At 43.1% G+C, this 26,405-nt stretch overlaps 1 protein-coding gene across 5 annotated transcripts in view; it reads right to left on the bottom strand.

The window, feature by feature from the left end:
* The window catches only part of PLEKHA1 (pleckstrin homology domain containing A1), a 31,155-nt gene extending 4,977 nt beyond the window's left edge, over window positions 1-26,178 (bottom strand). For 4 of the 5 annotated variants that reach the window (XM_069863787.1, XM_069863785.1, XM_069863786.1 and 1 more), the window contains exons 1-11: window positions 26,080-26,178; window positions 11,132-11,292; window positions 9,393-9,449; window positions 8,145-8,190; window positions 6,911-7,008; window positions 6,275-6,406; window positions 5,389-5,529; window positions 4,345-4,413; window positions 2,385-2,449; window positions 1,502-1,565; window positions 135-224 (exon numbers count right to left, since the gene is read on the bottom strand). In XM_069863787.1, the coding sequence (XP_069719888.1) occupies window positions 135-224; window positions 1,502-1,565; window positions 2,385-2,449; window positions 4,345-4,413; window positions 5,389-5,529; window positions 6,275-6,406; window positions 6,911-7,008; window positions 8,145-8,190; window positions 9,393-9,449; window positions 11,132-11,272 (903 nt within the window). In that variant the 5' untranslated portion in view covers window positions 11,273-11,292; window positions 26,080-26,178. The remainder of the gene's footprint in view (window positions 1-134; window positions 225-1,501; window positions 1,566-2,384; window positions 2,450-4,344; window positions 4,414-5,388; window positions 5,530-6,274; window positions 6,407-6,910; window positions 7,009-8,144; window positions 8,191-9,392; window positions 9,450-11,131; window positions 11,293-26,079) is intronic. The other variant, XM_069863789.1, reaches the window with a different exon arrangement.
* Window positions 26,179-26,405: the final 227 nt, after the last annotated feature.

Here is a 26,405-nt window from a genome sequence, read left to right as displayed (position 1 = left end):
AGAAAGTTCATGCAAAAGACACCGCGTTACCACAGGACAGGAGAGAGGGCAGGCAAGGAAAACATAACTACAACTTCATGTGCACAGGTGAGCACCAAGTCATCACTGCATCTCTGAGGGTCAGAATAACATACGGAAGCTGCTGATCTTCCGGGTCCCCGCTGTGCTACAATGGCCCCAGAAATTGCTTTTATCCAACTGTGCATGTCTTCTGGACTATCCGCCTGGATCAAACAACATGCGTTACATTCAACACAATCAACACTCAGCCTCCCCAGCCCCCTGACCACGTGCATCAAAATGATGCCTTTGTCCTGCTTTAGTGGTCTGTTATCTAAAGCCACTTCCATTTCTTAACCCAGATATTTCTTAACGTCTTACTCAGAATCTACTGTTATCTGCATACAGATAGAGATAATAATAAAAAAGAAATAAGTATTTTATACTATTTGCATACTCAACACACATTTTTCCTTTTGGCAAACAAAACCATTAAACTGCCCCCAGAAATCCTTACAGGGGATCTGCTGACCCCTCTCATGGCCAATGACATCACTTCTGTGCCTTTTGGTCACTGTTGTGCTTCACTTCTAGGAGGTACTGACCGAAGAGTTACATTAAATCACAACTCAGCCTCTTGGGAGGCAGCTCTGCATTTACTTGGAACAAAATCCAACAGAAGTGCAGCAGATTGACAGCAAATACCAAGGCTGCACATACTGGGGATAAAAGTCAGATTAAAAAGCTAAAGCCACCTCCTAATTATGTTGTAACTATAATAATGAACACATCCACCAAGAAGAAATATCTGCACCATGTTGCTTCATTCTGTTCAGCTGTAGTACAGAGGGACTTAAAAGTCAGACAGATGAGATGCTCGGAGGTGGTTTACTGGTGGACAGGTATGGTCGGACTCAACCTCAAAGGTATTTTCCAACCTAATGATTCTATTTAGCTCAGAACTCAGCACCACTGCAGTTACTGGGCTTATCCACGTCTTTCTGATCCTATGTAAGGAACTCCAAAATGATTTCTGGTACCATAAGCACCACATTCCCCCAGAGCTAGGAAAAGCAAGTCTTTGTAATTTGCATTGTATATGAACATGTAAAAGGTGACAGGGTGAGGATGCAGTGAGTGACGTTGATATGTGTGGAAATCTAAGTGGTGCTGTGCTTTAGTAGGCATTTTAATGTGGCAACTAACTTGGAACTGAAACCTCAATTACTAAACATAAAAATTCAGCACTTCTGAATCTGAAGATCTGAATGCCCACAAACTCACATTAGGAGTTGTTTATTATTTTCATATGCTACCAACACAATACTTGCTGTTGTGCGGAATATTTCTTATACGCATCTTTCTGAAATACAATGAAGATCACATTTGCTCTGAAAATGATAGCATAGTTAAATACAGCTTTAAAGGCAAAAAGTAGCGCTTCTTTGCTGTGACTATGGCAGTCTCTCGGGTTTGCCCAACATTTAAAAGAAGAAATTACCTGTACATAGAAGGTTCGAGAAGTTGTTACAATTTCAAAGAGATTGTCTCTCATCATTATATCGCTGTAAATGAAACAGAAACACCTCAGCAGCCAAGTAACACTGAACCACTTTATTTTAAGAAGACTTTAGTGTGTGCAGAGTCAGAGCATTTCTTGTCTGAATTTCTTTATTGCACCACTGTTGGTGTTTTTGGTAAATATCAAGTAAAAGCAAAAATCAGCATCTTACTCATTTTAGCCTTAATACTCTTTATCAGTGGTGCATGTGCTCCTATTTATATATTTAAGTGGAACATTGTAAACCACATCACCTTAAGTTTAAAAATATTTATTGTTTCAGCCAATTTTCTGTACAATTTCATATGCAAATGTTGTGATGTCTTTGCAAAGTAAGAGTTCTGGCACCAGCCTGATAAAAAAAATAAAATCAACATCCCTCATAACTACTACCAAGGCAATTAATTCCTTTGGAATTGCTGCTTGAGGGGAGGGAGGCAGCAGGAGGGTTCTCATCTCAATTTGGATATTTAACATAAGGTCATGTCCTCTGAAGGCTTAGAGATTACCTAAGCAGAACAGAGACTCCTAAAATTGCTGCCTCACATCAGACAGCACCCGTGCATCTCTAACTCGTGACTGTATGATTTCCTTTGTTCCACCCTTGTCCAACACATTTGCATTCTACCGAGTGATGAGTTTGAAACACATGGAGCTCTCAAAATCAGTTCTACGGGCAGAAATACCCGCTGTCCTATAGAGTCTCACACATGCACACATTGACCACAGCTATTAAAGAGTTCTCTGCCATTCCTGAGCTGTCAAGCCATGCCAAAGCCACATCCTGCACTCCATGGAACAGCGTCAGTGCTTCGTTCCTCACCTTTGTTTGCATTCCTGAACTTTATGGACCTCCTTCAAAGGTATCACTCTGAGAGGCTCCTTCTCCTGAAAAGAAAGGCATAACTATGTTAGTAGACTGTATCTAATAACTGGAATCCCATCAGAAAGCCAGTGGTCAGAGCAGTTGACAGCAGCAGATGTATATAAATATGACTTTGAAGGCAGTTGCTTTAGCAAACTTTGGTTGGCACCACCTTTTAATTCTCTTTCTTAAGTATTAAATGGCATGTGCAACAAAAAGGAGGCCAAATTAAGAAAATTAAACACCCAGAAGCATCAACTCCCCTCACCGTAATGGAGACGGCCACCCCTGTTCCCTTCCTCTAACCGGATCAGAGCACTGAACCTGGCCTCAAGCAGCTTACTGCAGTTAAACCGCGATTGCATTCATTCATATGAAACACTTCAACACCAGATGCTTTGTTAATTGTACTGTATAACACTGCTTTAAAACAGATTAACTGTATCCCACCCCCAACACAATGAAAAATAATACAAAGAGATCAATCATACCAGAACCTGTAAAAGAGCAAGTATTCTTAAAGCACAAGAAAATCCTGGTACCATAACAAAAGTGTTACGGTTCCTGTAGAGGCTTTGTACAACAGGAAAAAAGTGAGAGCATTCCAAGAGAAATACTTTCACTTCTGCCATGCCAAAGTCAAGTCACACACACAATTATTTTCCTGTCCTTGTTGCAGCCTGAAATTTGGGTTCTTGACATCTTACATCTCACAGCTGGCCTGTAAACTCAACTTTCCTTAATTTACGATACTCTACCACACAGACTCCACTCCTTAGGCACAGAATTTCTCCTGTTCAGTAAGTGTGGGACTCCTTTTTGGGACAAACAAACCATCCCCACTACCAGCCACTTCTTATTTAAATGAAGCCTGAAGGCACTTAACATTCAGACAAAACTGGTAAAAAGGTTGAATGGTGGGGAGTTGGGAAGGAAGATCAGGAAACAGAAGCAAATGCTGTAAGCACTGCTTCTGAGCAGCAGAGCTCTGCCATCTTGGCTGCCCTCATGAAACAAGTGCATGGAAAAGGATCTCATTGCTCATACTATAAACACCCTGTAATTCTGACTTTAAATTCAGAATTGTGAGATTACAGTTTTGCCTCTGCACAGAATCATCAGCTCTTTCAAGAGCACAATTAATTACATGCAAGTGCGAAGTGACACAAGCCACTAAGATGTATCCTATTTCTGCTTTTCCGTGCCTACAGACGGTCTCCCAAACAGCAGACTGAAGTCAGAGTTTGTGTCCAGTTCTGGAATCCTCAAAATAAGAAGGATATGCAGCTGTTGGAACAGGTCTAGAGGATGCTACAAAGATGATCATGCAGCTGGACCACCTCCCGTAAGAGGACAGGCTGAGAGAGTTGGGGTTGTTCAGCCTGGAAAAAAGAAGGCTGCGGAGAGATCATGTAGCTACCTTCCCGTACCTGAAGGGGGTGTTCAAGAAAGCTGGGGAAGGGCTGTTAACAAAGGTTTGGAGCGATAGAATGAGGGGCAATGGCTATAAATTGGAGAGGGGAAGATTTAGATTAGACATAAGGAGGAAATTCTTCAAGATGAGGGTGGGGAGGCTCTGGCCCAGGTTGTCCAGGGAAGTGGTGGCTGCCCCATCCCTGGAGGTGTTCAAGGCCAGGCTGGATGGGGCTTTGAGCAACCTGATACAGTGGGAGGTGTCCCTGCCCACAGCAGGGGGTGGAACTGATGGGCTTTGAGGTCCCTTCTAACCCAAATCATTCCATGATTCTATGAGTTAACAGCTACCCTGTTAACTTTTTGTTCTTCCCAACCATGAAAAGCTATCATAGCACAGAGACCAGATTTTAGGAGCAGCACGGCACATTTTTCAAGGACACATGTATTTCTTTAGATTTTCTTGCAACCAATCACTGGAAAGTAGCACCATTTGGAAACTCACCAGTTCCGACTTGAAATAGCCTATCGTGTTCTCATCTAACTGGAAGTATCTTCTCTTCCAGTTCTTCATCTGGTAAAGGAAAATAAACAGATTCATAGATTTTACATATAAAATACAAATACACTTACACGGCACATATTATCCACATATTTGCATATTTAATTGTTTTCATGATTCTAGATTATTTTAATAATATATTCTGTATCATTCTTATTTCTAATTACTGATCTATAACTTTATGTATTACACATACACGTGTGCTGTGTATATATAAAACATCCCTAAAATAGTTCTGCAAGGCTCTGCCCAGTTAATTTATTTTTTAAAATGACAAAAAATTAAAAATCCTTGAAGCTAGTATGTTCTATAAGACCATCTACAGTGAAACTGTTGCAACTCAGCAGCACAAATACCCAATAAGAAATGTTAAAAGACAGTACATTAAAAATTTCTAGTTTATTTTTGACTAAAAAAGGAAAATTACAAAAAACAGCTTCATAATCCAAGATAAAACAAGGCTGAGGACTCACGATGCACACGTATCTTGGTTAATCCAAACTGTGCCTGCTTTCAGCAAGGCATGGTGTGAGCAGTCCCACTTGTATTCATCATTGAGAAGTCGTACAACTCTTCTGAACTGAAAAAATTGCCTTTGCTAAACATTGTAATGATTTAAAAAGCCTGTAGACATTGAACTTCTGCCTCAATTTCAACGCTTCTAATAAGTGAGCTAAGGGTCTCTACATATGGAGCAGCAGAATCCCTAGTTGCAAGCACCGAGCGCCACGTGAAAGTCTTTGTACACAACTGTTCCTCTCCAAAATATTTCCAACATCACACTGTAGAAAGTCATGAAAAGAAGGAACACATACATAAGTTACGTGCTGCAGGAGGATGAGTTTTATCTTCAGTTATCTTTAACATTGACAGCAGTGCTGAAATTACTGATAATTACATCTCTCTTTAAACTGTCCACTTGCCAAGTGCAACCACTGCCCTAGGATCTGTGCTCTTGATTGATGAGACACAGTCTCAAACACTTACCACTGCTCCTTGCTTCACGCAGTAGCCAGCTTTGATGACAGCATTATCCGGGGGGTGCTTGGCAGTGAAATAAGGTAGGTGACTCTGTGACCGTTTCAGGTAGCCCCGATCCCCTCCGTCACTGCACTCGCTGACTTCTTTCTAGAGAAAAGCAGGAAAGTTCAGAACACTCAGTTGTTTCCAAAGGTCAAAGAACAAGCGTACTAGTTACAACAGGAAATAATCGTGTCCTCCCATGTTCACAAATCCCATTTTCCTCTGCTGCTACTGAACACTAGGAAGATGTTTTCATGGTGTGACAGTAACTCTCCTCTCTCCCTTCAGTAGAAACTGTTACTTCTCAAAAACTAGCATTTTCTGTAAGAACCAGGACTGCTTTTCCCAGAATCCTTACATCACTTTTATTGTCATTGAATTTCACTTGCTGTCTCATTTGTCCACACATGCCATTTCACAAAGCCCTTCTGCAACGGTTTAATCTACTGCTGTCCTTACCACCTCTATTAACATCGTCTATATAATCAACCAACTTAATCACGTCTTTAACCGCCAGGAAAAGTGGGCAGAAGACAGAATTTTGGCAATGCTAACACTACCAACGGATTTCACACACACAGAGTCAGATGTTTGCAGCACGCTCTCTGGTATCTGTGAGCAAAAAATCAATACTTGAGCAATTCTTTATAGTTTAATCTAATTTTCTATGATCTTGTATAAAGTGAATAAGATCCTCCCCGCCCAAGTATCACTGAAAGGTGCACACCAAACTATAAGTCTTCTGAGCGAGGTGAGAAGCTGACACCCATACTGAGATACACAACGTGTACTCATGTGCCAAAGAAAGCTTCCTCTATCAAACAACAGTCCCTTGTCTCAGGGGCATTACCTGCGTGGGTGTGATGATAGGAACACCGCCAACAATTTCTGTCCTGTAGGAGACCTGCTTCTTTCCCCCGGGGCTTTCAGCCTGGCGGTTTGAATTATCCATCGGACAGAGAGGATCAGACTGCTTTGGTACCTGAGAGTGGAACAGGACCGTTAATGTAAAAAAAAGTGAAATAAACTCCAATTTAGGGGGAGTTCTGCACAGTTTCTCCAAGTCTTGCAAAGCCAGCCAAGCCTTGTTTGCAGAGTTAAAAGGACTACTCTAGCACAGCAACTGGAAGCAAAGTTCCTTTTAAGCATCTCGAGACAGCCCCCATTTGAAAGCGTTGCTAAGAATCTGAAAGGGGCCTACAAGAAAGCTGGAGGGCGACTATTCATAAGGGCTTGTGGTGATAGGATGAGGGGGAACGGGGCTAAACTGGAGAGGAGCACCATGAGGGTGGTGAGGCACAGGTTGCCCAGGGAAGTTGTGGCTGCCCCATCCCTGGAGGTGTTCAAGGCCAAGTTGGATGGGGCCTTGGACAGCCTGATCTAGCAGGAGGTGCCCCTGCCTGTGGCAGGGGTGTGGAACTAGATGATCTTTAAGGTCCCTTCCGACTCAAACTATTCTATTCTATGAATCAACTAAAGCACTTACTGTGATTTTGGTAGCTTTGTTCAGAACGTTCACCCATTCCACTAGGTCCTGCTGGTCGTTGGCTTGTAGGAAGTATTTCCTCATCCCTGCGTTCATAACTGTTAAAAAACATTGTGAGAAGTTAACAACACTGACATTTATGATCAAATTAACACCATCATAAAGAGATTTGATTTCAGACAGAGAATGCAGCTGAAGCATTCAAGTTCCCTGCTTTTTAGAAATCCATCTTACGACACCCACATCCACTCGATGGGCTTGGTTTGTTCTAAAAAACCCTAATTTCCCCCTCTCTCTCTTTTTTTTAAGCTGTCCATTTACATAGACTCATACAGAATTTGTTAAAGGATTTTTATCACATAGAAACAAAACCATGAATCTTCCTTTTCTCCATCTCCCTCAGAAATGAAGTTTTATACTTAGGACTTCTACAGTTTCTCCCTTTAATCCTCTGACCAGCCCCTGTGATCCTTTGCAACAAACTCAGTAATGGGACTGTGATCACTGACTTTTATTTTTAATTTGCATAAATATCAGCATTGGTTGCTAAGAACATGACACTCAGGATCAAACAACTTTAAAACAGCCAGAACACAAATCTATATTTTACTTCAATGATTTGGCAGAGAAAGTGTATTTTTACCAAGTTCCTATATCGACCTGACAACACCCAGCACACCTGCATCCAAACAGGACAAATGCATTGCTAAGGAACAGTAAAAAAACAATATCACAGCTGGTTTTCTCACAAATTCTAAGAGCTTATCCTGAAACTGCTTTTCAGATGAACAGTGACTAAAACCTTCCCAGCACCCTGAAGCATGACAAGATTTTGCTGCTCTGCCTATAACCCAACTGTTCTTCAGGTCCTTGCTAGCAACAAACACAGGTGATAAATACACACTTTTTACTCTATCCTCTCTCTCCTCAAATTGAACAGCTTGAGGTAAACATTTTTAGATGCAAATATAAATCCAAACCACAGAACTGTATAATAAATTGGCTGGAAGAGCAACTCTGTATTTAAAAAAAAAATAATAAAAAAAATTAAGTTTTCCCTCTAAAAAGCATCAAATATGCTTTGATAAATTGCAAATATTGAAAGGTTTTAGCCAGCACCTTGGGTCATTTTTAAACAACAAATTGTCAGCTGTATTGGGAATGGCAGAACGTCATCTCTGTTTCCGATTTCTGAAGAACGTACTTGATGTGTGTGCCGCACATGAGAACTTACCAAAACAGAACTCTGCCTTTGGCCTCAGCTTCGTTGCGTCACTAACCTAGGAGGGAAACAAGGATCATAAACATTGCTGTGCATACAAAATATACATCGGATATCATAAGGGTTTTTCTCTTTCAAGTGGTTAAATTTGCAGATTAGCAGCACAGCAGGCTTGTTGTGTATAAAGATGTTCAGATACAACAGAAGTACTATACAAGATTCGGCTCAAGATGTGCAACCTATGGTAAGAAGACAGCTTCAGCCATATGCTCCTGTTCCTTAATTTTAAGGATTAATTACCAGACTAAGATTGCAAACTGAAAACACAAGACTTCCACTTGCATTTTGAGGTCCTATTTCTCAACTGAACTAAAAACGCAAGGACATTCCATGCTTTCAAGGACACTGGTTCTATTTTGGTTCATTAATATAAGAAGAACAATAGCCACTTTGCTTCTGGAGTCTCCACACTGGGGGAGTAAGAGGGAAGGGGGTGTCCTGTTTTGAGAGAGGCATTGCCATTTTCACATCACAGAGCACTTTTATCAAGGGAGGAAGAAGACAAAGCAGTCTCTCACGTTAAACCCTCTTTTTCTGCCAGAAACAGAACACATGTACCACGTAAATAGGAGAACTATGGAGAGTCAGGCAGGTCTCCACACAGGAGGCACACACAAGCTGCCTCCAAAGGTAAAGATGACCAAAGGAAGGAGGAGAAATGAGCAGAAAGACAAGAGAAGGTCAACTGTTTTTTTCCACTTATTTGTTAATGCAGTCTCTGCTACAAATTTACCCACAGAGACTTTTAGTTCACAGTTTTCTTTCAGATGTATTCGGAAGTGAGCATATGCAGAGTGCAATGAACCAAGTATTTTCTAAAAGATTTTCTGTCCTACCCATTAAAGATCATTCTTACTTGCAAAACATCACACCCAGCGACTTCACTTCACCAACTGCCTGTCTCTTCTCCAGACTAACTGGAATTCAATCACTCAACAAGAACTGAAACATACAGTTCTGAAATATTAACTGTACACAGCACAAAGAGCACCTAGACAACATGGCAACTGGTCTGTCTTATTTTAACCTGGTTCTGTTGGAAGTGTTTGTATTCTTCTCTGAAATTCAGGAATAGCACAAAAGTGAAAATCTTCCCATGTGCTATGTGAGAGGTATTTACAACTGAAGTTCAGGCCTTCAAAAGCAGCCCTGGGTAGTCATCACGAAATTTAGCAACTAGTGTCTTGCATATTCTCTCACCTTCGAAATATACGTAAGCTTGATGACTCCAACAGGCGGGGATCCAGAGGGAAGATTCTGAAACAAATTGCAAAGTGAAACTAATTTATCCTCGTATCGCAGCATTTAAACATAAAAAGTAACTGAATTCCACATACAGAAAGAAAACCCTACATGTTTTTATGGACAATACACAATGCATGCTCAAAACAGGATCGGAAGTGCATGTTTACTGTACACACATCTGTTAATCACCTAAAAACACAATGACTGCTAGAAACAATACAAACAGTGACTGTTTCAGAGGTCTATGTGTTTTACTAGAGGAAAAAGGGTTCTTTCAGGTCTGCATCCAGGAAATCCGGAAAGAATACTTTTTCCTTAACAGATGTTGGCACTTCATGTATTCTGACCAAGACAGGCGGAAGGGACAAGAAGCAACATTCGTCTGTTAGGGCAGACACTTCAAAAGCAGAGTCTCACGCCCTCCAAAAGGAATTGACAAATCATAGCCTGAACATTTAATATTTGCAGGGAAGGCTGGGATGATTTCAAACACTGCAGACAAGCCTCAGGATATCTACGCTCCAAAGAAGAGCTGTCCCTTGTTTTCACATCCTCCTAGCACACTAGTGTAACATTCACAGTACTGTTCATAACCAGCTAGAAGAACTGAGCAGCAGCATCTTTTCTAAGGAAACAGCCTTCCCAGTTTTATTCCTCTCACTAGAGTATTGTTTTCCATATACTTTTTCCCATTACAGTTTTCACTTTCTCAACAGCCCTTTACGTCTCAGTACCGTTCCTCCCATTCCCGGCCTCCCTGGAGGCCATGAGAATAGTGCTGTGTGTCTGCTCGCTGCTCCCTTCCCCAGCTAAAGGGCCCTGTGTTATTCCATAGTGCCTTAAGAGCTTTGGCATCGCAGAGAAGTGCCTAACACTGCCCACAGAGTCAGAAAACGAAAAATAAATGATTTCTTGTCCGCTCGTATTTCAAAGCTAAGAAATAGGTTAGGTTTACTGTAGGCTAGTAACACTGATGTTTAATTAAAAACGTTTTCCCATTCTGCCCAAATATATAGTTTTACTTGATCAGAATGATTCTGATCCCAGCACACACCAGTTTTATAATCTTTATGTGGATAATAATGCGTGTTAATGGTGGAGTTAAAAAGAATATTGCTCTGAACAGCTGAATTGATTTCACACGTACAAACAGAGCACTTCTAGTAGCAAAGGGCCCAATGAAGCTCTGCACAAATCACAGACCCATCCTGTATGAAGTTTCATCACTTCAAGGATTAGGAATTGTCTCCACTTGGTGAATCTGTCAAAAGTCTGTCGTTCTTCAAAACTACAGCAGCAGAAGAAAATCAAGAAGGTTCAACTTCCCGCTCGCAAGGCACCCTAGTGACCAGTTGGTAAGCGTGATCAAACTCAGATTCCAGTCTGATCCCTACATCTCCTGTCAATGCTTAGATTTCATGTTGGCAAGTCACTGACATTCAAGTTGGCTTTAATGTTCTACTATTAACTGCAATTGGTAATGTTTTCAATAGAAACAAGAACACTGTTTTCATTAACAGACTGCATGTATTAGCAAAGCGATTTACAATCATTTCACTTAGTTAACTATGCTTTTCCCCTAGCTTTCAGGACAATACGTTAAAATTAAACCAAATTTTTAAGTATATCTGTTACAAAATCCACAGAAGTGGAAATCAATGGAAGCCAGGAAGCAACTGCCGGGAACCCCTCACCTGTGGGTTATCCATGTACCACACCAGACTGTTCTCTCGCGTGTCCAGAATGAAGTACCGCCGCAGAAACTTCCCGCTGTTCTCATTTTCTTCGATATCTAGGAAACCACAGATGCGATTCTGACGATCCACATAAGGCATTTCTGACCCTGACCATCACACTGCAGAACAGAAAGCACGGAGGTTAAGCCAGGTTCCTCATTACTGATTCTCGGGCTGCTCTGCACCCACCCATGACATTTTCAGCAGTTTTGACTAACAGCGAAAAGAAGTTTCTACAGGAGAACAAGTGTGGCTGTTTGCTCCCACTCCCACCAAATTTTTAGATAGGGCTTTCTCACTTGTTTAAAGAGATTAGGATCTCTAATACCCCAGGTGCAGAGATACAAGTGGTAAACAGGCAGAGATACGAGTGGTAAACAGCAAATGAGCATCCAGACTGGCCTTAGTGAGATCCCTACAGAATCCCCAAAGGTTCTCCCTCACAACCTGCACAAAGCAGAGACAACGCAAGGTTCAGGCTTCCACCTTGACACCATCTTTCACCATCAGGAAAAGATCTTTGTCAGTGGCTCTATTGTTCAATGTGATTGTCTACACTTTGCTTGAGCAAATTGAACAGAAGGCTTTCAGAAATATTGGTCACATTTTGATTATCTCCTACAAGGAGCGCTTCACATCTCAGAGCAGACATCCTTCCATCCTTATACATTAAACAGTTCAAATGAATATGCAAACACCTTGTCAGTCGTCAAATCCTCAATATACACGTGGCACTAAGTTTGAGGGCAGTAGGCTTTTTTTTTTGGGGGGGGGAGGGGGGTGGTGGGGTGTTCCCTATTTTTGTGCTTTAAAAAAAAGAAAGAAAGAAAAATCTGTACCACTGACCACCTATTCCCTTTTTGCCTGCTTCACCTTTTATGGTTCTGTCTCACTGCAGGCTCTTGCATCATTTTCTTTGCTTCCTTTTATTTGATGGCACAGTACTTTACCTTATGAGCCAGCCCCGTGCAACCAAAGAGAAATTTGCATACTCATCTAAAACCAGGAAAGAAAAGATTCAGTCTTCTCTACATCATTACAGACCTCAGAGACAGCACGCATCTGAAGATATTAACAGGAGACATAGCAGGTTTAAGCACCCTCCACTTCTCATAACACCCTGCAGCTTTTGCGGCGCAACATCAAAATTTCCTTTAAATATTTCTTGAAGTTGTTTACCTTTACTATTTCCTTGCTTAAAGTTATTTGATTTATAATTACACACACATCCCCCTGCTAACTCTGCAGGTTGCTACTGATATCACAGCAAAGCACAACATGTGGTTGGACACATTTGAAAGCGTCTGGGATCAGACATACAAACATGTGGATTCGTGCTTGGATTTAGCGGCCCTTTTAGATGGCTAATGAGAATACTGGTCACATTTTGCTTCAACCACTATGAGAAATAATTCTTAAATAATCCATTATCCTCATTTCAACACCACAGGAGAAGCATTTCTAGAGAGCAGTTTTAAGTCACGTAACTCAATCTGTAACCAACTTCTCACCAACAAACCAACCCTCAGGTGGAATTCAGGTCTGGTACACTGAGCCAGGCAGCAGGGACCAGATCGACACTGGTGCAGTGGAACAGCCTCCCCAGGGAAGTGGCGGACCTCTCAACACTGGACACTTTCAAGGCTCAGCTCGACAGGGTGCTAGGACATCTGATTTAAACTACAGATGACCTAAAGGTTGGACCAGACGATCTCTGTGGTCCCTTCCAACCTGGTGTTCTGTGGCATGCATCTCAGTTCATCAGGATGTGCCAAAAGCTGAAGACACATAATACAATAGTGATGACAGACCATTAGAAATGTTAATGCTTTAAATTTATTATATATAAAGCTATTAAATTCTGAAGATAAATGCATTTTGGTACATAACAAAGTTAACATTTTGGTTTGAGATGCAGAAAATTTTCTGCACAGCCCCAAGGCCATTACACGTGTACAAGCTTCCCACTGAGCGCTCAACTGGTTTCTTCTTTCTGCCTCTAAAAGGTAAAGGAGTTGCCATAGTTTAGGTATGCAATGATGGTTTAAATCCTCAACAGTGCAGGCTTGTTCTTCACTAAAGTCAGAACATTCATTAAGATAATCTCGATTTTACTGTATGTCCCTCACAATTTAAACATGACTGATCTATGATGAGTGCTGTCACCCAGTTACAAGTGACAGCAAACCCAAACACTTGAGTGCTCTTAAGACAATGTTCTAATGGTAACAAACATTCAGCAGTAATTCACACAGAAGCATCATCTCCCTACAAACACATATGGAGCTGGGTTAAGCCTGAGGGCAGTGATCTTCTCAATCAAACCTCCCAGGAGGCAGCGCATATCGCTTGTGTTTGAATGAATTAAAGGATTTGTCCTTTCCAGGCCCCACCTCGGCCAGGTGGTCCCTCAACAAAAGCAACAGCGCTCCTGGGGCACAATCCAGTGCAGCACCAACAGCTCACAGAGCCTAGCAAAGCCCGTGCCTGTAAGATGGGGGTGGCTGGGTTCTTGGCAGAGCAGGCTCGGGCTGCCTCCTGTGCAGATGTGGAGGAATGAAACATTGAAACTGTGCTTGTGAAACATGGTACAAATCGATTAAAAAACCTTGTATAAAACTAACCCAATGTTAAAAGAAAGCCTTGTTGAAAAGTGGAAGAGGGACACTCACAAAGCTCCGTTAGAAGCGCTCAATCAGCTACAGCCCAGCTACTCCCTGACTGGAATTCTTTTGTCCAGGGCAAAAGACAAAATCCAGATTTCTTGTATTTTCAATAAAACAATCTTCACAGAACAACACTCTTGAATTCATACAGATCAGCTATTTCAAAGTGGTACTACCTAGTTTCTAGCCTACAAAACAACATTATTTGCAGTTCCTTTGTTCTGTCATGGAAACACAGGTTAGACTATCAATAGCTGCTGTTTCCCCTGGATTAGTTTGCAGGTCCTCACAGGATTACTGACACGTACCAGATAGAAGCACTTAAAGAATAAGAGACTTGCAAACAATCCTCTAAGTAGATCATAAAATTGGAATCAAACATGCAATTGCTCTCCAGCTTTAAAAGCCCGCTTCCATCACATTACAGCTTGGCAAGATTCCACTGTAAATTAATACCCATTGTATTCAGCCTCACTAACAAACCACAATTTCTAGCGCACAAAAAAATCCATTTGTGCTTTTCTCCCAGTTACTGCAGCAACTGAGCCCCCATGACAAACCCACCAGCCCAACACCTTCCTGGCCACTCCAGACTGACTGAGAGAGCAATGTAGATGGAGCCACCACATTACTTCTGAAGAGTCATGAAAGGAGTTCTGTGCTATCAGCCTAAAAACTGACCTGAATCTCAACTTACAGGCATCTTCAGAACACAGATCCTACCTTACGTGGATAGGATTTATTATTCACAAAATTATAATTTCAGGAAATTATAAAACAAAAGCCTCCAAGCCTGTGTACTTTATCCAGCCTTTACTACATGGGAGCTCTTATTTTCTGCTGTACAACACAGTGTAATAACTTTTCTGCCCACTTTTAGAATCAAACATTATAAAACAATCAGGAGTTCTGAGAGAGAAAAGCAGAAAGCATCAAACCTGTAATGGATCACACACATTATCACTGCACTATAACCTCTCTCTCTGGAACAGCGGAACCAGGAAGGGAGGAGGCAGGGGTCAGTGAAGCAGTGCTACCTCAGAAAACATCCCTGGGGCCCATTTCATCTTGGCTCTCGCAGTCATCCACCAGAAGCTGCAATATCTTTGTGCAAGCCCACTTCGTAGTGTGCACTGACACTCAGAGATAAGAACTCAGAAAACCCTCAGCTCCTCAAAATCCCTTCTTGGAGGGCTGTATTATATCCTAAACAGGAGCATTCACTTGTTTTTGAGGCTTATGCCCCTCTTTCTGGTGGCAGTGCACCAATTTAAGTAGGTACTTACCTCACAGACCAGCTTGCCTCAGATTCCCCCTCAATATTTACATCAAAACTGAAGGCTGCCTGGCCTCCTGGGCTCCACGATAAATACAAATCACAGATTGCCTTCTTGCAGTCTATCACTGCGACTGCAGGACTGCTCAGCTGGTATGTGCAGGGGCATATATGCAGCTCCTTTGAAACATTCAGAATAGACAAGGGAGAACAGTTTTCAGCTGAAAGAGGGGAGACTGAGATAAGATCTTTTAAAGAAATGTTTTCCTGTGAGGGTGGGGTGAGGCCCTGGTCCAGGTTGCCTGGAGGTGTTTGAGGCCAGGTTGGATGGGGCTTGGAGCAAGCAGATCCAGTAGGAGTTGTCCTGGATGGACTTTGAGGTCCCTTCCCACCCAAACCATTCCATGATTCTATGAAAGCTTGTTTAAGAAATGTAGCAAGATGAGCATTTCTCCACGCTACCTTTTAGATTTATTTTACATGTGTCTATTTTACGTGTATTTCACCAAGCTTTCTGTAAAATTTTAATATTGTTTTAACTTCTTTAAATTAAAGTAACATTTCTACTTGGTGCTCTGTCAGCCTACGGACATTTTGAACTTTGGGTTTAACTTACAGCAGGAGGTGACTTTGGGATTCCTTTTCTATTAGCTGTGACGAAGCTGTGTACATTACCTACTTACTCACCTCTATGAAATGATGAACAACATTCATAAACTGACACTTGATAAATATAAAATGATGCTGTAAGTCATGCCCACCCCGCCTCCCCACCCCTCTTTTTAAGCCCTACTGTTTACACCGTCACTGCAAAGGGCATTCCCAGCAATCTCCAGCCTTCCCTGCAGTTCCAGGGACTGATTAATTATTGAGCAGTCTTGGTTTTTGCCTTGACAATTACTATCAGCTTCCTGCTGTAAATCAGCTCCGCTTCAGTTGGTCACCTCTGTTACTGCCCATTTACTCCACTTACGGGCTCCCGAGGGGAAGGGGTGAGTTCACTGTCCTCCTTATTCCCTGAAGAGCACAGTAATGAAAGCTTTCCTTCCTGCACACATTCAGGCCAACAAAGAGGAGGGGGCAAAAAAAACCCCAACCCTGACACAACCAGCTCAGAGCAGCCTCTGAAAACAAGTCCCATAAATCTTCCAGGCCAGTTGTTCACACTTCTTTAGTAAACCTTCTAGGAGAGGGACAACACCGTGGATAATTTACATCAAGAGATAACATCATTGCTCATCTTTAACAACCCCTTTAACTACCCAAAGTACAGCTTCCTAAGTACCCAAACCATGACAGAAAACACTAATCCAGGAGCTGAAGGTATCACCAGTGTACAATTCTGATGACAATTAAAGATAATTTAGGATTGAGTATTTTAAAATGACATACTGAGCTTCTCTGTTTCCCAAAGATACCTCACTGATTTGTTTTGTTCTGGAGGGCACAACAGAAATCGTATGCTTCTGTTACAGAGACCACACTACTTGACTTGCTAGAAGCGTGTGAAACTATCAGCAGTATCTTAACTCTATCTAGAGATGAGAATGGGAAATCTCTAAGATGTGCAGCCCCCTAAACTTAGATTCCTTCTCTAAAACGGCCAAGGAGGAGGGAAAAAGCAGCTGCAGAAGGCCCCTATTCACCTGCAAGAGAATTCCTAAGCATAAGACCTTGATCTTTAAAAAATTCTGAAATAAGTACCAGGAGCACTGGCTTCACCCATCCCTAATCAAACCATGAGGCAACCAACACACCCCTATCCCAGTCCCTAATCCAGCTTCCAGCCAGGCCACAGCGGGTAAGAATCATCACTTGCGCTGATGAATCACCTAACACACACAGCTGTCTTATCTTGCCTGTCAGTCTTACTTGGCTATCATTCTGTCTTTAAAACACATCTGATCTGCTGTTTTCCAGGAAGACTTGTTAAATCAGGGTAAGCCAACTATTCCCATCTTTTCCACTGTAACACAGCAAGTCAAATGGCTGTATTTTTTTATTCCATATTATCTACCACTAAAATGCCACAGCATTAACCCCACCTGCTCTCAATGTCCACATATAAACAGCGTTTCTTAAAATATTTTCTGTGTGCGTATTTATTCAATGTATATGTGTTAAATGTATATTTATTAAAATACACATTTTTGCAACAGAAATGCATCAAAATATGCAGCCTGATGCACCTTCTTTCAGTACAGACTGGATCCAGTAAACCCTGCAGCTTTCCAAGACACCTGGTATAAAAAAACGCTAATGGGAAACAGTTGGCTCAAACCAAAGCAAGTAACAACTGCAATGAAATCAACTGAAATGAAGTTAACCCCAAAAGACACATGCAGTCCATGAACACAAATCCCACCGCATCCTTCCTGACTACGCTGGAAGGGATGGCTTTTCACAGCCTTTTTGGGCTGCCCCAACTCCAGACAGGATGGCCAGAAAGCCACAGACATTCTCCATGGACAACGTCATCCATCCACGTGCAAGCCCTTCATCTTCAGGCTGAACTGCAGCAACATCACCTTTGTCCAGGTAAAAATTCCATTACATTTCAGGGGAACACTGGACTTCTAAGGAGAACGTTCTGAAGTTACTTGAATCCTATCTGAATGGAGGTTGTGATGAAGTGGATGCTGGTCTCTTCTCCCAAGAAGTGATAAGACAAGAAGAAATGGCTTCAAGCTGGGGCAGGGGAGGTTTAGGCTGGATATTAGGAAACATTCCTTCACAGAAAGGGCTGTCAAACACTGGAACAGGTCGCCCAAGGCAGTAGTGGAGTCTCCATCCCTGGAGGGATTCAAAAGATGTGGAGGTGTGGTGCTTAGGGACATAGTTCAGTGGTGACTTGGCAGTGTGAGGTTTATGGCTGAACTTAAAGGTCTTTCCCACCCTAAATGATTCTGTGATTCTGCAATCATCCACTGGCCTATTTTGCATAATGATATACAAGTTCCATGATGGAACAGAACTTTTGCAGGGATTTCTGTAAGCGATGTTTCATGTTCTTAATTTAACCTTTTTTTTTCCATCTTAAGGTATGTGCAACAGCAGCCGCAGGCTCTGGGATATGATGAAACGAGGAAATGCCCGGCACAGGATGTGGAATTCCTCCCTGTCTCTGATCCCTTAAGACAGCCAAAACAAAAAAAACCTTGCCTATGAATAGGTTTTGCCCAGGTCAAACAAGTGCTTTAATAGCCCCTCTGAATGCCCTGAGCTGACACAAACAAAAGGAAGCACTTGGAAATTATCTATTAATAACTGATGAGTGATGCCCAGCCTAGAGAGCAATAAAGACAAATAACAAAGTTGAATGACAATGGAAAAATATGTTAAATAAAGTAGTTTTTACAGCCATCAGAAATCCAGTTTCCATTACCTCCTATGAAGCCGAGGTAACACAAAGTCACTCAAAATGAGATCTAGCCAGGGATGAGCACCACATTGCTAATTCACTTCAGCTTAGGTCATGCAATCCTCAAAACACGTTTTTAATACCTTATTAATTTCAGTTTCACACTAGTTAAAATGCTTCATAATGCACATTTGGAACTCATTATTATTTACAATTACCTTAACATTTTACAAGCCTTTTCAAAATCTTCAGCAAGTGCTGTATGTGAAAGTCCAGACACAACAAATCAGGCCCTTGCTCCTGAAAACACTTATACGCACTGGTCCGAATTAGAAATTAAGCGGGGACTAAGCATATTACTTATTAGGATTACTTATTATGAACAGCCTAGTCATTAGTAAAAAAACCCGTTTCATCCAGGCCAATTGCTCCAACAACTCCAATTCCACACGCTGCCAGCAACCACAAACTCAACCCAAACTCATCTTCAAACAGCAAGAGTCTCAAAGAGCTCAGTCGACAGAGCACAAGACTCAGTCTCCGGGTTGCGGCAGCACAATTGCTCAGTTCTAGTTGTCAAGATTGGCCAGGATGGGGCTAAACTGAGACAGCACTCTGAGGACTTGAAGCCCAGTGACTGTCTCCACCAAACTACAAATCCTTATGAAACTTGGTGGATTTGGGGAACTCTGATACAAAAGGAAGGAAAGCGAGGCTGGCTAAAACCCCATACAGATTCAAAGGTAAGTTCATTTCAAGTGCTAAACAACGAAAAGGACACTGAGATGAGCATTTGGTTTGACCCTTTTTGAAAAGGTACAAGGATTTAATGAAATCAAAGCACACAAAGCAAGTAACTGATGATCAGATTGGATTTGATAGATCTAATTTAGCATATTTAATGCAGAATAAAATAATGCAGTTTCATCTACTTTCCTATTTTAGGAAGGAACAATTGCTGCCATTAAGATTTCCCCTCACACTGTGGGACCACTCACTACAGACCACGTTCAGTTCGTTGCAGAACCCACTCTTGGGGCCAAAACTCCCACTACTGCGAGACTGGACATGGCCTCCAGGATCTAGAGGGAGTATCAATGATACTGGTACTACACAAGGGTTCACAGCAATTAGGACTAATCTCAGAGCTCAGCAGTAAGCGTAAGTTCAGTGAGAGTTCTTTAGGAAGAATAAGGCTTGGTCTGTCTCACACAAGTAATCCAACACACATTTACAGGACATACACTAGCTCCCATTTACTGAGGTAGCTCCCATCAAACAGCAAGGTTTTCAGGTCATTATCTTCCTGTCTTGCTTTTTTATACTTCTTAAATTATGAAAATGAAATCCCACTCTCATATATATGATAAAGGTCTCGCCTGACACAGAAAAAAGCCCTATAAAATAAAAATGTCTCTGCAATAACATGTTTTGTAGCACAGTGCCAGCACAGCTCACTTGAAGCACATACTTTGCTTTAAGTTCTTACACCATACATTTCCAGCAGCCTTCCTCCTTGCAAACAAGCTGTGAAGCTACAGCAGAGTCCTCACATCAGGTACAGCCCATGCCTGGCTGCAGATCTTCCTTCCCCCTCTCCCTAGTTGTGCAACGCCACAGACCCCAGCTGCTGGCCTGCACTGACACAGGGCTTCCCAAATTCCAGCATCTATGGAGAATAATGATGCTCCACCCAGAGTCACCCCAACACTACCAGGAAGTCATTGGGCTCCTGGCACCTTGCAGAAGCGCTGCCTGACCTGTACACTGCGAGACAGAAACAATCCAGAGGAGTTGCAGGTCCTGTACGTGCAAAAATATGCTTAGACATCCTGACCTTACTGTGTGTACACACGGGACTGGTTTGCAACACGATCGCAGGAGGGGACTGAATAGACCACTCTGAGAAACCCTGCTCCTCCACCAAGAACCAGGGCACTGACACAACCAGCAAGACAGCATAAAAGAATTACAGCACCTGCAGTGAACTTGGTTTAAGGGGAAAAAGAAGGGTTAGGACATAACCAAAGCCTGAAGTCCTGAAGGAGCAAGAACCCTTTGGAAGCCAGGCCAACCTGTAAGCACTGCTACCTCACTTTACAGCACCAGTGCGTGCACACACAGAAAGGCTACCAGCTACAGAAATAATTCGCCAGGTGATTGGTTAGTACAGCCTAAGCTTCCACTCATTATAAGCCCCCCTAAAGAGCTAACTAATAGATTTAACAACACCTTTTCAAATGCAGTTTTAAGAAGCCTGCTTGCTCTCAGAACAAAGCTGACATGTAACTGTTTCAGCCTGAACAGAACACTTAATTAAGTCACTAGTCTGGACAAGTACAAACACATTTTCTTGGACATGGGATGTAAATGTGGTGGGTACCAAAGCATCTGTGGAGAACATAAACATCAAAACAATTCCATGTTAAAGTAATGAATTTTATCACCTACCGTCGGGATAGAGACTGCTCTTGGGAGCACTGACTCTCAGCAAATCAAAACACATTTGCAAAGCTTGGTAATTGCTGTCTGGTCTACATTTTCAGTTCACAGCCATGGCAATACCATCTTGTATTTCCCTAAAAGGCTTTAAAATCCAAAATACTTTTAGCTCTATAAAGTTACTAAAGACATTGCTCCTTAGAGGGAGTTGCAAAAAGAGTGGGGAGGCAGAGAAGCATGGCAGCAGAGAAGCTCTCATTTCTCAACCTCTTTCACACAAAAAGTCAATAAATTAAACAATTTAAGAAATTCTGCCTATTGTGCCAGAAGAACCAATGGACAAAACTGACAGCTACACCTCTGGGATGATAACAGTTAGCGAACATGAAAAGTGCTTTCCAAAGAGAGGAATCGATAGCTTTGCTGTTGTTCCCTGTGTGGCATAATAGGTAATATTTGCCTGGTTCATTCAGGTATTTTAAGCATTGTTTTTTATACTTTGTTAAACAAACTAAGCCATGCAGTGCTCCTTAATCTTTTAAGAACTTGCTTTCTTTGTTTTTAACTGATCCAAGAGAATTCCAGTCCAAACTTTTTTTCCCTTCCCTTATTTTTCTGATTTTACCCCCTTCTGTCTGGGGCTTTCTCCTAACTTTTAACTCAGCAGCCTTTCCAACCTCTCCTTCCCAGCACGGTGGAGCTACAAGCCCCACACCACCACTGCACATCAAACCCTGACCAACAGCCCTTTGCAGCACTTGGGTGATGCAGAATCTGCTTGGCAGTTTCACTATGAGAGTGGAGGGACAGAGAAGCAGCAAGTCCCGGGCCACACAGGAAGCTCTAGGCAATGCAGTGAGCTGAACCTGTTTCCCAAGTCCCAGAGCAGCAGCCTCACCATCGAACCACCACTCTTCTACATAAAACACCTGAAACTATTCAGATTTTCAAGGCAAAGGCATATGTTCCAACCTGAAAACTGTTTAAACTGTTGAATGCCACAAATGTCTACCAGACCTGCAACTCCCTGCTCGTGCAGATAACATCTGTTAAAAGTGGCTCAGAGTTCTGCACCAGAAAGCTTAATAAGTTCCTTCTCCAAGATTAAAGAAACACCTACACATTCTCGATGCTTCTGCAAGTCCCTGGAGGGAGAAAATGCTGCTCAGGGCTGAGACAATGAACTAAGCTTCCTTCCTCAACAGCAACAAACCCTGCTGCTGTACCTAGCACGAACAGGAAAGTGTTATTTATAAAACCCAGCCATACAAGAATATGTATCTAAATGTTTCTCAGTTAGGCTGCAGCACGAGGTCAGATCTTCACAGTCCTAACCTAAGAGATCAGTGTAAGAGCTGAAGAAATTTTGCAGCAGCTCAGACGTATCCCCCATTCCAATTCGTTGCCATCCTTCTGTGCATTCAAGTGTCACTTCACAACCAGAAGTGGAACCACACTTCTGACCTCTTCAACAGGTGCTTTTTTTAAAGCAACTACATTATTTCTACTTGTCAGATCTGCTCACTAGGATTTGATATTTGATTCTTATATAATTTTATAAAGCACCAAGATCAACGCTTCTGGTTACGTCTTGTTGCATTTACACTCAAACCGAAAAGAATACACATATGTACTGCTGTATTTCTTGTAAGGTTAGTTTCCTGGTGAAACCCGCAGCACTTGCTCCACTTTTACAAAGTTTATGCTGAATCCAGTTACCTAAATTGCCATGTTTTGGCATTGCCATAAGTCACTATCCTGTATTTGCACACAACTGTACAACTGCACAAAGGTTCCTTTGGCTCCAAACCCAACTAAAAATGTTTTAAGAATGTTCCTATTGTTCATAGTTACACACACGCCATCTTGCGAGAACAGTACCCGATCCTGCACCACAAGCCATTGTTCAGACCAGCACTGATGCACAAGGAAGTGCACAACCATGGCATGCAAGGGAACTTCTCACTTTTAATGTGCACTCACCTCCCAGTGCCGCTGCTTTGCTGCAGTCTGAGGGAACCACACTTGCTGTGATAACTGTCAGCTTAAATAAACAGGCACATTCTGTAATAAAGACACTGATGGAATTCTAAGTGACTAAAATAGACTGAGGATTCTGCAGGCCTGGCAGGCTGGGCACCGTCCAACACTCACTGGAGGCGGCATTACAAGTCTTGATCTGTTCACATTTCAGTGATGTCCGAGCTCTTTCTAATCTGCTACAGTCAATACATACTGACTTCTGCGCTTCCCCTCTTCCACACCAACTCCCTGACATACAGTTAAGCTCTATTATTTCTGCTGGTATAGCTCCCTGGTCTCCTGAAACAAGCCACAGCCACCTGGAAACACCAAGACCTTCTGCATTCAGGGCTTTCCCTCATATACGCGCCCTCCTTATTCCCCACGTGTGTGACTGTCTCCTGTCACTCAGGTGCCACTGCAAATACAATAGGGAAGGAGGAAAATTATTAAGATGCTTCCTATTTTCTTCATACACTGGCTTTTCTTTGTCTATTCTCCAGTTTATATGAAAGCCCCTGCTCCTCTGGAACGTTTGAACACTGCGATCTAACTGTCACAGTGACCACTGTGCATCTTTCTCTGTGTTTCTGTCCTTGAAATACACAGCTATACAGCACAATGTAAGGCCAGACGCAGTTACAGAACACAGAAAGAGCTTAAGAAAATAGAGTACTCTAATTTTTACAGTTTACTAACTCAGAATTAATGTTTCTACACTAACAAAATAAAATTGCAACAATTAATAACTGTAAAAAGAACATAAGAGAGTCGGAGTTTTACCTTTTATGCAAAGCTGTCCCAGCAGTCTGGTACTCTGTGATCTCTAGGATACACAAACCCCCCATGTATTGTCTGGAATCATTCTCTACAGCATCAGTGCTTGTTCATTCCTGTATTAAGAGGCTCTCCTCCAAATACCAACAAGGCCAAGAATCTCTCTCTACCATGAGAGATTGCAGCCCACTTTTAACACTTACTTGTGTGATAAACAGGAAAATAGCACTTCTGCACCCCTTTGCTTTACATACCTGACAGCTTTATGCATTGCTACTTGGGTGACTCTTGCAAACAAAATAACAACCAGCAGTAGGACATGAGACTGCAAGGACCTAAAAGGCAAGTCCACTGTTTCAAACCCACTGTTAAGACCAGAATGCAGCAAGTGACCTGTGAATTTATCAAATGTGGAGCCTCACAAGAGCAACTTATAAAACTTAAGTCTTCCAATATGTAATTGAATTTATAGGCAGTCTCAAGGACTGCTGAATTAGCTGAGCCTGTTAACTCAGTTGTGAAATAAACCGATACAAGACATAAGCATAACTGCTTTCAAGTTAAAAGCATTAAACCCCCATCATCCTTAAGAGTGCAGTAAATTCATTAAGACAGAATAACTCATTATAGCATGACCAGCCACAGCTGCCATGCCCAGCTCCATCCCAGTAAAGACTGGATTTGTGCCGCATCTCAATGAACACAGCCTGAGCGCAACAAGGAAGTTGACAAATCAAAGAAAAGAAAAGAAGCAAATCCTGCTGGATTCAACCATAAGAAGCTATTCCTGGCACCTCACAGGCCCAAACGGCGTGACCACGTACAGCTCTGTCTTTCACTGTCACACATGGGATCAGGTAACGGGAAGAGAGCAGAAGTATCTTTACAGATATTATGGCCCCTCTTAGTAAAGCAAGGGACTTATCAGAAGACAGTGAAAAAGCTGATGCCATTCAGCTTGCTACATGCATGGATGCTGAGTGGTCTATCCAAACACGCTATGCTTTTCTAAGAGGGTGAGGCACAGAGAGATCTGGCTGTTAAGGATCTACCAAAAAAAAAAAAAATAAAAAATCCCTCTTCCTCTCAGCTTTCCTCAAGTAACCAACACCACTTTGCTCATGTCTAATTCATAATGTTCAGCCTAATAAAGAATGGCTGCCCGACTTGAAGATAAACTCTTCTTTTTGCTTGCCTATGAACTAACACAGTACATTGAAGTTAGATGCTTACTTTAAAAAAAAAGGCCTCAAAACAGAAGCCTTCATCCCAAAGATAAATTGCTGTCCTCTTAAAGCCGTTTTGCAAACATTTTATGCAATAACAAAGCTTTTTATGAAGGTTATGTGATAGTTACACCTAAGGGAGCTGCACAACACAAGGCAGCAGCATATCAATCGCCTGTCTGAAATTCTACATGTGCTCAGACTGCAAATATGACAATATTAGCTAAACGTTCATTTCTAGTCAAGTTATCCATCCACTCTGCTGCAGTAAGTAACCAGCCCCAGTTACAGCAAAGCCAGAACACAGCTCAGAGGCGCAGGCTTGCATCAGCAGCACAGGCAATGGTTTTCCCAAACAGAACTAGACTAGAACTAGCGCCTTCGAGAGCCAGAAGAGGCGTTAGCTGTCCCACTCACGTTTACCAAAGCTGCAGCTCGACATGTCAATACTGAAAGGGAGCAGAACCGAGCAGGCAGGGAGCCCACACCCACCCAGGCACCAGCACCGCAGGGCTCTGCCGGGATAAGATCACTCCTTCCCATCATGCTCAAAGACCGAAGTTAAGAAGAAGAGTAGGAAGCAACAATATTAGGGGTCCTGACATCAGCTTCTCACCTCTGGGGATCAGACAGAGCCCTGGCTGCCTCGCCAAGACCATTCTGCCTCTGCGCCCGGGGTGAAGCGTGGGCAGAGCCCCCACGCCACTGTTGAGGCTTCGAGGGAGAACGAAAAGGAAGAAAAAAAGAGTGGGAGGAAGGAAGGGAAAGGCACGATCGAGGAGCTGCACAAAGGCGGAGGCGTGGCGGGCACAGGACAGTGCCCGGCACAGGACAGTGCCCTGCCCGGGCCAGCACCGAGCGGGCGGGGAGGGAGGGAAGAGCATCAGCCCAGCGCCTGCCCCACAGGGCAGGGCTGCCCCCCCGACCCGCCCTCCAGAGCCTGGCCAACTCACAGGCCCCTGCCACCCCACAGGGGCCCGGCTGCCCCACGGAGCTGCCCCACAGGGGCCCGGCCTCCGCATACAGCGGGGCTGCCCCACAGGCCCGGCCGCCCCCCTGAGCTCCAGGCTGCCCCCTAGAGCCAGAAGCTGCGCCCCCCGAGCTGCCCCCTCGGGCGCGGCCCCCCCAGCACTTACAGGAGCGCAGGGCAGTCCCGGAGCCCCGCGGGGAGCAGCTCGGCCCGCCGGGCGGCCCTGCCCCTTCTCCCCCGCCGCCGACCGCGCCGACGCCCCGCCCCACTCTGCGCATGCGCTGCGGGGCCGCCTGGGAGATGTAGTCCGGGAGTGGAGAGAACGGCGGAGCGCGGCGCTGGGGCGGAAGGCACGACGGGAGTTGTAGTCCGAGAGGGAGGTGCCGGCGGGGGCGCGGCACTGGGGCGCAGTGCATGATGGGAGTTGTAGTCCAGGCTGTTCCCAGGCCACGCGTATGGAAAAGAGGGATTTTCTTTTTTTCCTCGCTCAAA

Source organism: Phaenicophaeus curvirostris, chromosome 9 (genome assembly GCF_032191515.1).
Source record: "Phaenicophaeus curvirostris isolate KB17595 chromosome 9, BPBGC_Pcur_1.0, whole genome shotgun sequence".
Lineage (NCBI taxonomy): Eukaryota > Metazoa > Chordata > Aves > Cuculiformes > Cuculidae > Phaenicophaeus > Phaenicophaeus curvirostris.
Note: the sequence above shows the minus strand (reverse complement) of the source record. Positions and strands in the feature narration are given on the sequence as shown.